Source organism: Exophiala dermatitidis, assembly GCF_000230625.1.
Source record: "Exophiala dermatitidis NIH/UT8656 unplaced genomic scaffold supercont1.4, whole genome shotgun sequence".
NCBI classification, from domain to species: Eukaryota; Fungi; Ascomycota; class Eurotiomycetes; order Chaetothyriales; family Herpotrichiellaceae; genus Exophiala; species Exophiala dermatitidis.
This window is the reverse complement of record NW_008751649.1, coordinates 777,693-788,652: the sequence shown is the minus strand read 5'-3', so window position 1 is coordinate 788,652 and position 10,960 is coordinate 777,693. Positions and strand designations below refer to the sequence as shown.

The following is a 10,960-nucleotide window of genomic DNA, read 5'->3' as shown; positions in this document are numbered from 1 at the left end:
GAGAGCAGAGAGCAGAGAGCAGAGAGCAGAGAGCAGAGAGCAGAGAGCAGAGAGCAGAGAGCAGAGAGCAGAGAGCAGAGAGCAGAGAGCAGAGAACACGAGGAGATAGCTGTGTCAGAATGGGAAGACAACAAGCCGCTCCAGCCAGGGCAAGAGCGGCAGCAGAAAGACAGCAGTAGATAGATATGAAAACAAGATAGGGGAGGGAGCTACTCAAAGAGGGTGAGGTACCTGTTTGAGCAAAATCCGGTAATAGGCCGATTGAAAATGACAGCTGTTGCAATGTGCTCAGCTGCAAAAGTGCAAAACAGAACGCAGAAGTGCAAGCTTTGAGGACGATGCCCCAAGAAGCTGGAAAAAGTGAAGGAGATGAAACAGCAGGAAATAGTAAATGGATTGAATGTATGAATTGTGATCGTATTGTATGTAGATGTGAAGATGAAGCAGACACTGCAATGAGAAGATGAAGAGATGCTCAGAAGTGAAGAGAGCAGATATGTAGGAGGGAGGGAGAGAAGAGAGAAAGAAGGAGAAAGGAAGAGGAATATATACCTCTGAAAGCCGCCAAGGGATCGACGAATATTGCTCTGGCAACACTTCTTGAGGGCATGAGGACAGATCAGAGGTAAATATGCTTCTGGTTTTGATGGGGACATGGGTGTGTCGTGGTGTTTTGAATCGCGTTCCATTGGCGAACCAAAACGTTTATGGTGGTCAGTCTCCCGCGATCCCCCTTTTGACCAGACAACACCATGGGAGACTTCGCTTGGCAATCCGAACAACCACACGAACAGCAGATCTTCGGGAGGCAGTGCAACGTTTGTCAATCGTATCGAAGCCAATTGCATGCAGTCGTCGGGTGCGGCAAATCGCCTTGGGAACTGGTAGGAGAAAAGAACACGTGGTCGGATGAGCAGGTTCGAAAACCTCGTAGAGTTTGGTTCCATCGAGTAGGAAAAGGTTGAGATTGGTAGAAAGTGTAGATTCCCGGCAGCGTTGCATCGGGATCAACAGACTGTAGGCAACGAAGCACTGTGTGCAATGAAGGCCAAAAGCCCGCAAACGGGCCTCATGATGCACTGAAGTGGCGGAAAATGAAGGCTACAGCTCGTATCTTTCGGCGGAACAATGCCAGTGGGCAGGGGAAGTCAACGGTTCAATGACAGCCAGTATACTTCGGCGTTGCCACGGCTCCCACATTGAGCAGCCATTAAACCACGAAAAAAAGAGTACCAAAGAAATGCCTCAGTGCAAGGAGGATCTTGAATGTCACACTGCGGCACTGGCAATGTCGGGACACCGTAGCAACTTGAAGCAAGGCAGCTGCCCTCGAAGGCACTTGCACGAGGCAGAACGGAAAAGCTCCGTAGCATTTTGCCAGTTGAGATGAGTGCTTGGGACCTTTTTCATCACAGGCAGGCACCTACAGGTAGGCTGTCAAGCAAAGCTTAATGGCACCAATCATGGCATTTTGTCCCTACACAGCCAGCAGATACTACTCTATTGAACAGTCTTCTGGTCTGCGAGGACATCAACCCACATCTTGTCGCCCTTCGGCCGCCGAATGCCACCTTCGCCTGCCAGCAGCGCCTCACCCTCTTTGCCAAACGCCAACAGCTGCTCTTCGCTGCCCCACTCGCCCATAGCCTGCCCAAGAATTAGTATACAGGCCATCAAGAGAGAACGGAAACAGGGGGTGGGGAGGAGAGGGAGCAATACCATCAATCCAACTGGCAAATTTGCATCAGTGTAGCCCATCGGGCAACTAATGGCTGGGGCCCCCGTGAAATTGGCGAGATAGACGTATTCCATGGCCCTCAGACTCTGGTCTCCATCGCTGACACCGTATCCGCTGGTGATGTCGCCGGGTTTCTCAATTTTCCATCCCGCACACGGTGTAGTTGGTGACAGCAGCAACAGCCCAGGGTATTGCTCCCACAGCCATGCAAGGTGGCACATGAGGAGATTGCGCATCTTTTGGGCAAAGATAAAATCTTGGGCGGTGGCATGGCTACCAGCTACATTGAGCAGGAGTTGGTTGTGCCAGCTCAGATGCTTGATATTAGCTGCGCTGTGCTGACTCCTGGATTCAGACAAGATTGTCAGTGCATGAGCCTTCTGTCCTTGCGGAAGATATGGAATGCTGATGTCCACCGCCTCATAACCTAAGTTCCTGACGTAGTGGTCAACAGCAGCATTGAACATGTCAAGCACTTCAGGATCAGCTCTGTTGATCCAATCTCGATCCAGGCCTAGAACCTTTCTGCCCTTGGGTATCTCAGATAATGAAGCCTCCGAGATCAATGAGGTCGGGAACCGGGAGCTTCGGCTGGTCAAAGGGTCTGGTTGGGCCATGATCCGATATCCCAATGCAAGGTCGTCAATGCTGCTAGCCATTGGACCATTGACAACAACGCTGTCCGTCTTTTCAAAGTCGACCCGCGAAGAGACACGACCGTGGGTCGTCTTGAGACCGTAGATGCCACAGAAGGCAGAAGGCAGACGGATCGAACCACCACCGTCAACTCCCAAAGCTATAGGGCAGATTCCCGACGCGACCACAAAGGCCGATCCTCCTGAACTTCCGCCAGTATAGTAGCCATTGTTGTGCGGATTCAACGGCGTGCCCCAGTTCGGATTGTTGTTAGTGGTGTCCAGGCCGACCTCATGCATATTCGTCTTGCCTATGATGATTGCTCCGGCCTCCTGCCATTTTTCGACACACCAGGCGGTCCGGTCGCCAGGATCCGAGTAATCCAGCTTTGTGCCGAGAGTCCTCTTGTAACCCTTTAGGTGAACTTCGTCCTTCACCGCTAGAGGAACTCCATCAAGCACGCTGAGTGGTTTTCCGGCACGATACCTTTCAGTCGATGCTTTAGCAGCTGCTCGCACAATTTCTACCTTGGTATCAATGAATGCGACAGAGTAGGGGCCAGCAGGCGTCGTGTCCCGCCGAATCAAAGGTAATAATTGCTCAATAACATCCGACGGAGTGACTTTGCCAGACTTGTACAGCTCACGGAAGTCCGCGCAAGTATAATAATTATTGGATGATTCCCGAGGACGAGGCACCGGCAAGTCTGAGACTGCTATAGCTGGAACAGCAGTCGATGAGATTGGGATTACTGTCGGATCAAGCCGCATCTCATAATCCTCAAGTCCGGGTGTTTCTTTGAGCTTGTCGAACTTGTTCAGCTTCCAAAGGACATTCTGAATGTATGAGGACGATGCGATTCTGGCAGTCTGAGTCAACGTCCACAATTCACGCGGAACATGATGTGTCCATACATTCTCGAGACAGCCGCCAACGCGAAACCCCGGAGCACCGGGTTCGAGCCCGCATCATTGTGGTAGGGGACCTCAGGACCTTTGCGTGATTGCGGTCGGTACCATGCATTCGCATATACTGCCTGACTTGCCATGTCGAACGATTACATAAGGGGTAATGACACCCCTTCAAGTCTTCCGGACGGATAGGAAGGACGCAAAGTCTCTTACTACTACGATCTCGGAGGTTGTTTCCAAGTTGTTGTGTGGAGAGCTCCGTACCACAGAAATACAAACTAACCAAAGACGGGAAAAGCTTGAACCCACGTCAACCGACCTTCTGCCTTATGTACCGTTCGCCCATGAAACGGACTGAAGCCATGAAAGATATGAAGTCTTCTTCGTATGGTCGTCGCTTAGACTACGAAAGAGGGACGACAAGTCTCATGCATTCAATTGTTGAGATGCAAATTCGAGATTTTCATCGCACTAGAGGGCTCCAGGAGCGTCGCTCTCTGCAAGCGAAAGGTCGGTTAATGCCAGAGACGAGGGACCTCAGCAAACTACTACCAAGGGACATGCAAATGCACTGCATTGGCTCTGCATAGACTCCTACTACTAGTATATATCAAAAATGCATGGCCCCTCGGCTTTTCCCCTGCTCCCACGCATATCATGGAACCAATTGTACCGTGAAGATATGGTGTTTAGACGCCCGCTAATGCAAACCAGTACGGAAGATATCACCCTACGACCATGACGGCCAAAGTTACATTGCCATGCATTCCCAGTTTTCAGGCCTCTAGCAGGAATCATTTCGTCTTCATAAAATCTCAGCCATCTGTTCTAGTGCCATGCGCACTGCAGGGCAGTCCTATCCGAAAGAGACCAGTGCCGATGTGTCCGCTAAAGAGGGGTTCTCAGGGAGGGTCTCAATGCTCATCAATATGCAATGCTGTATCTTGAGGCGCAGTGGTGTCCGCCCACTGAGTTAAAGTAAGTACCTAGGTAGGTATTTCCTGGTATTTCCTGGCTTATAGCACTGGACTCGAGAACACCCCTGACCCTGCCTCAAACGCACAATTCTCATTGGGTCTGCAAAGCAGGCCTAAGGGTAAGTACCTCCAGCTATGGTTGTAGACAGCAGATGGAGAAGTGGAGGGTCAGGGAAAAAAGCATTCCACGTGGGTGTATGCCAGAGAGTAGTATCTCAGGTCAGGCACGGAAACTGAAGAAGCCGTGGAACAAGGCAAGAGCCAATCATTGAGAGCAGAAGAACAACGGGTACCATAGCACGAAACTGGCAATCTTGCATGATAGCTATCGAGATCGCCTCAACGCCAGTGGTCGACCAGGGTTTGCGCTTTAAGGACCCCCCGAAAGAGACTTGGATGCGGTGAGGGAAGGCGAGATAAGGGGGAAGAAGAGGCGAAGGCCGAGCAGACGAGCCGTACCACGATCAGCATCCCAGAGAAGTGAACGAGAGGACGATAGCAGAGTTGGTAGGAGTGAGGCCATCAGAGCTGGCGTGCTTTAATTAAACCGAAAGATGTAGGCAATAAAGCTAGGGGAGCCGCGAAGCCGAGTGCTGATGTATTTTATGCCAGTACATCGGCACCCAGGGCCCAATTGTCCTTCATATTGATATCTAGTCTGTCTGACTGTGACTGAATAGGTGATTTGAGAGGGTGATTTCACCATATTGGGTCAGTCTGACACAATGGTTCTTCTCACACTGTTGTTTCATTCTGAAGAGGTATGGAGGATTTCAAGACCTGATGACATTTTGGCTTCACCCGAGACAAACATACAGCTCGACTGAGTCGGCGCCGTGGTGTTGCTTGTCAGTTCGGTTCGAAATGGTTGAATACTTCGTCCTCGGGCGGCAGTGACTGAAGGTTTTATCGACACTGCCGCCGATTGACAACATTTGTAGCTCACTCCAATTTGTTGGCGATGGAACTGTTGCGGATGCATCGTGTACTTCACTGCAGGTTAGTGCCTCACGTGGGAGTGCGCACAGTGCCGACAGCGCCAAAAAACCGTGATTCCAAAGAATCAAAAAACTCAGGCTCGAATCCTCTCAGACCCGGATTCGAACCCCTGTGAAAACTCACCTTCTCATGATTCATTGCCATGATGGTTGGTTTTTATCAGGTAACTTCATCTCGTAGATGTATATGGTCCCCCGCTAGTATCTGCCTTGGGTTGGCAGGTACTGCTATTCGTGAAATTCAACTCTCACTTGAGGCCTGTACCGATCGAGTTCAGTTTTTTGTTTTGAAGTTGAACAGAATTCTGCGGGAATAAAATATAACCTATAGACGGACCCACCTGAATGGTGTTGTGTTGGAGGCCTCCACGAAGTTAACTACGTGGTGTAGCGAAGGGGAGTGATATTACCCAGGAGGACTCCCGATATGAAGGCTTGGGCACAGCAGGACTGGTACTACGGAACGGTCACATGATATACATCTAAACGAATTCAACAGAATGAGTCTAACAGCTTTGCACCAGCGTAGAAGCCATGAACGACCAAAATATTATGGCTATCAACAGATTTCCGCGTGGTGTTGATGCGCAGCCTCGTCTGGCTGCGGAGCCTTGTGACGTGCGCCCCTTTTCTGACGAGGCTGACCCGCGCCAAGCGTTGGAGAAGTTGAAGATGAAGCCACCTCTGTACTTTAGGTAACTTTTCTGGATTACAACTAGGGACCCTGCGACAACGAGGGTCTGCCCGCGTCTGCACATTCCCTCTCTACCGACCTCATTTAATTCCTCTCGTAGCATGAGAGAGGATTGCTGTGAACCACTTTTGCTCAATTTGAAGGTCTCCCTGCCAGTCGACACCTACTGATCACTTCGCCCTAACACCACGCGGCCCCTGCGGCTCGCGACCACCATTTCATAATGTCGTCCTCCGACTACAACTACGATGACCAGGGGCAATTCTTCCCGTTTTTCATGCTGACCATGGCCGGTCTGGTCACCGTGCCGCTCACGTACAACATCCTCAAACCGTCGACAGATCTCGAACAGACCGCGGCGCGGATCCAGTCCGACTTCAAACCGAAGAATGACGATCTTATCGAGTCGCTACGAAGGAGACGGAAGAGGCAGAATCGCAAAACGAAGCGTATAATTGCTGTGGTCTTGGGCTATGCATTCATGGCGTACATGATTTATCTTATTGCTGTCACTCAGAGAACCGCACCCAAGATGTGGGATCCGTACGACATCTTGGGAGTATCGAGGGTAAGTCGCGGTTTACGGTCCGAGAGCTGTGCAAGACTAATTGTGCGTAGAGCGCTACTGAAGCGGAGATCAACCGGTTCTACAAACGATTGTCTGTGAAATACCACCCAGATAAAGCGCGACCCGATCCTGCGAAGAACGAGACAGTCGAATTCATCAACGACCGATGGGTCGAAATGACCAAAGCGTACAAGGCGTTGACGGACGAGGAGATCCGAAACAATTATCTTCTCTATGGCAACCCGGATGGGAAACAAGGCACAAGCATAGGCATCGCACTTCCCAAGTGGATGGTGGAGGAAGGAAACCGATGGTTTGTCGTTGCGTTCTACGGTGTCCTCCTTGGGATTATCCTTCCTTACACACTGGGTAAATGGTGGTATGGAACACAAGCCCTCACAAAGGACAAAGTCTTGCACGCAAGCGCTGGCAACCTGTTTCGCGAATGGAAGGAAGACATTACAGAAGGTGGTGTTATTACTGCCTTGAGTGTGGGCGAAGAATTCAAGGAGATCTTGAAGGGCCCTCGAAGCGACGCCGGGGCAGCCAAGGTCGAAGGCAAAGTTCTCAACAGTTCTGCCTTGACAGAGGCGGACAAGGCGAAACTGAAAGCCATTGAAGATCCTGTCCGACGAAAAGCGCTTGCTTTGCTGTGGGCGTACCTCGCTCGAATCGACCTGGAAGACGCAGAGCTCGAGAAGGAGAAGTACGAAGTGGCACCAACAGCTCTGCTCCTGAACAACTCTTTCACATCGATCACTCTGCCCTTTGGTGCAGTCAATCCTCTCCTAGCATCCTACCACACCTCCCAGAATATTATACAAGCAGTCGCTCCAGGCTGGTCGCCTCTGCTTCAACTTCCAAACATCACACCCGAGATTGCTGCGAAGATTTCCACGGATCCAAAAACACCAATGACCTTGCAAAAGTTCATGACGCTTGCTCCCAGCGTGAGGCGGACCATGTGCTCCGAACTATCCGAATCCCAACACGCACAAGCCATGAAAGTTGCCTCTCAAATCCCACACCTACAAATCGCCAAGGCGTTTTTCAAAGTTGTCGGCGAACGCGTCGTTACACCATCGTCACTGGTCCAACTCGTGATTAAAGCCCGAGTGATTCCCCCGGGCACAAAGGACGTTCCAGCCGTCAACCCTCTGGATCTGGAGGACATTGATCCCGATGAAGGTGATCTCGATGCCCTGCACGGACGAAAACCAGCCAAATCCAAGCGACGCAAACTACCTGACGGACGGGTGGTCGAGGACGACTCCAAGGAAGGGTCTGTCCAACCTCCGCTCGCCCACGCGCCGTACTTCGCAGCTGACCACGCACCGCGATGGCATGTGTTCTTGTCCGAGGCGCGAACTGGCCGCATTGCCGTGCCGCCGTTCACATTCACCGCATTTGATCGCCTCATCTTCAATGCCGACGGCACTCCCACGTTCAACATGTTGACGTTTAAGTTTCCCTTCCAGGCACCTGCGCAGGTGCACGCTTTCCCATTTGTCATGCATCTTGTATGTGACAGTTACATTGGCCTTGATTCGAAAGTGGACGTTGTGCTGGATGTCAAGGATGTCAGTGAGGCCAATGTCGTCGAGAGTGATGACGAGATCAGTGAGCCTGACGAAGGTATTTATCTGCTCAAACACTTCGGTATTGTCCCAAATACTAACGCGATGTAGATACCCTAGCCGGCCAACTCCAAGCCATGAAGACCGGCGGATTGACCGGCGGCCCTACAACCACCACAACGAAGAGAAAGAAGAAGAAGACGGCTACCGACGCGCAAGCTGTACCTGTTGCGCGGAGCGGTTCGAAAAAGGTTCAGGATGTCGACGACAGCGACGATGACGACGACGACAGCGATACCGAGGGTTCGGACGATGACACGTCAGATACGGACACGGACACGGACACCGAGACCGAGGATGAGGATTCATGATCATGTGACTGAGTACCTACTTTGGTCGTGCCAGTGGAGATGTTTGTCTCAACATGCCAGTGGTTGTATCTTCTGCAGTGTATCTCTAGTTAGAAGGCATTATTGTGCATTGCATCGGATGCCAGGTGTTTAAAAAAAAAAATGGGTCAAATACCTAACCAAATTTTTGAATCATTTTCCAAATCTCACAGTATTCTCGCGCTCCGTCGTCGAGGCCGAACTTTTTTTTTTTTCTTCTTCTCGTTTTTGGGTTTGAAGGTTGACCTTCCAGGTTCACCAGTCGTTCGACTTTGTCGGTTCCCTTACAGCTATTATTTTATCCTTTGCCTTGCCAAAAGGCATTCCACTACTAGTGGTACAGTACTATCATTTATATTTTGATGCCCCATGGTACTTAGACCGGTACATATAAGCAGCCCCTGAGTCTAAACAGTACTGTGTTCTCCGACCCAACCACCAATTGATGCAGAATCGATGCAATCAATTTGGAATCAATGCAGTCCAACCGTAGGACACCAGCACCGCTACTACTACTACTAGTACGTGCGGCAGCACTGCCAGTGCAACCTCTTCTTTTGAGAAAAAACCGACTTGTGGTCGCACAAGGCAATCGTGAGTGTATCAATATAAATCAATGAAATGCAGTCTATCGACCTTACTACTAGTCCCAGTCCCGATCCTAGGTAGCACCGTAAGCACCAGGAACCATTCAACTTGAACTTTGCCATGCAAGGACTGCCTTTCTCAATCTCGAATCCCATTCACCATCAGAGGCAATAATGCATACTGATGTAGTACCACCACTCAATTTCTCCCCCATTTCGCAACGCATTTCCCACCACCATGCACTCCCTGTCCACTCCCTCAGCATCGCATCCTTCAGACGTATACGCGAGACCGTTCATGTAGGATCCAGTATTCCGGCCTTCGTCTTGAGGACCTCACTTCTTCCCACTCGAACTGCCAGAACTCATCTCATTCATCCGCTCTTTAATCCGGTCCCTCCCCTCATGCATATACTGCAGGGTTTTCTTATATTGACGGTCCTGAGACTGGATGGACAGTTGGGTGAGTGCGAGGGTGGCGAGGCCCAGGACGCCGCCGACGCCAATGAGGGTTCGGGTTTGCATTGTCGACTACTAACTAGTAGGGCACGGTTAGCACTTGGAACACGATGTCTGTCTCGTTTTATTCAATATACTGCTCATCACATATCATGCTCTTCTGTTCTCTCCCTGTCTCGCTGTTCTGTTTCTGCACCCTGGAGGCGCGGCATGGACATACATGCGCGGGCGAACGAGGTGGACGGTAGCGCGGATGGTAAAGGAGCAGTACCTAGGGAGGGACAGTAGAATGGACTGTACCTTTAGAACCGGTATTCAGTTCGTCGACGGGGCTATTTCTGACGGCAGAGTAGTGGACGGTGTCGCGAACAAGTGTTCAAGTGTTGTATTATCACTCGCTGCGATGATGCAAGTCAAGTGACTACTCGAGTGAGGGAAGGAAGGCGCGCGTTTCAATTGAGGGGTCCTCTTTCGACGCGACGGAAGTCTTGCTTGTCGGTGCAAGAGGGAATCAAATACCAGGAGAGTGTCTGTAATATCGTTTGACTGTAGTGATGCCAAGCGCGTGTGCGTGTGCGTTCGTGGGAGGGGATTGGATTGCAAGTAGACACAGAAAGACAAGAAAAGAGGAAAGAGCAGCCTAAAAAGAGGGATGAGGGAGAGGCAGGGGATATGCCGATGAAACGTCGCACTAACACTACTCCCGGCAGAGGCCAAACAACTTGAACCCCGACTTGCTGAGTGACTTCGGTTAGAACCATTTCAGATCCTCGGTCGAATGTTCGTTTCCAGTTGCTAGCCCTTGGAGCATGCAGTGGTGCGGGCGATCCTCCAACTACTAGACACTTGCATCTCCTCTACGCAAGTGTGTACCTAGTGATAGTACTGCCGGTGGCAGCATGATGGTCATACTTCGAGTACTAACCACACCAGTGCACCTTCTTACCGCCTTACTCACTTCAAGTCTCTCTACAACGATGTACACCGATGTCGAGCGGTGACCCCCAGATGACAGCCACAGCCACAATATCGAGTGGAGAGCAGCCTCCTCCGCAATTTACTCCGCGCTTCGAGATCCACCCATAGCAGCCCGCACAACAAGACAATCTGGAGGATTAACTATTAATACTACTGTATCCACAGTATCAATGCTTGCACAGTCGAGATAGACCACTTGATAGCAATATTTCCAAGGCTTTGTCTCTTAAGTGGAAGAGAAGTCAAAACATGACTGCTGTATGGTATAGTTGAATACCGTAGTGCTAGATTCGCTCGTTTGCTACAAGAACGAAGCCAATGCTATAATAAACCCTCTGAAAACGACTCCCGACAGCCTGCCAACCCCATTCAGGTTTCTCTCTATCACTGGGCATTATTATCATCGTTAACCAGTTGTGCTGTTCTGCGGACCCCATCAAAAACAAAA

At 50.7% G+C, this 10,960-nt stretch overlaps 3 protein-coding genes across 4 annotated transcripts; 1 reads left to right on the top strand and 2 right to left on the bottom strand.

The window, feature by feature from the left end:
- Positions 1 to 1,500: 1,500 nt before the first annotated feature.
- Positions 1,501 to 3,422, bottom strand: HMPREF1120_04607 (amidase; the record flags this gene model as incomplete). The annotated part of the gene is made up of 3 exons (XM_009158740.1): positions 1,501 to 1,647; positions 1,720 to 3,235; positions 3,289 to 3,422. The coding sequence occupies 3 exons, from the start codon at positions 3,420 to 3,422 to the stop codon at positions 1,501 to 1,503; spliced, it is 1,797 nt and encodes a 598-aa protein (XP_009156988.1).
- Positions 3,423 to 5,979: 2,557 nt separating this feature from the next.
- HMPREF1120_04606 (translocation protein SEC63) lies at positions 5,980 to 9,684 on the top strand. The gene is made up of 3 exons (XM_009158739.1): positions 5,980 to 6,522; positions 6,573 to 8,157; positions 8,211 to 9,684. Exons 1-3 carry the CDS (start codon positions 6,178 to 6,180, stop codon positions 8,468 to 8,470), a joined length of 2,190 nt encoding a protein of 729 aa, XP_009156987.1. The 5' UTR covers positions 5,980 to 6,177; the 3' UTR covers positions 8,471 to 9,684.
- HMPREF1120_04605 lies at positions 9,087 to 10,460 on the bottom strand. Of its 2 annotated transcripts, none has more exons than XM_009158737.1 (2): positions 9,835 to 10,460; positions 9,087 to 9,613 (listed from the first exon to the last, which is right to left on the bottom strand). In XM_009158737.1, exon 1 carries the CDS (start codon positions 10,293 to 10,295, stop codon positions 9,987 to 9,989), a length of 309 nt encoding a protein of 102 aa, XP_009156985.1. In that variant the 5' UTR covers positions 10,296 to 10,460; the 3' UTR covers positions 9,087 to 9,613; positions 9,835 to 9,986. The 2 variants fall into 2 exon arrangements, with proteins under 2 accessions (XP_009156985.1, XP_009156986.1); XM_009158738.1 differs by having other exon boundaries at positions 9,087 to 9,609.
- Positions 10,461 to 10,960: the final 500 nt, after the last annotated feature.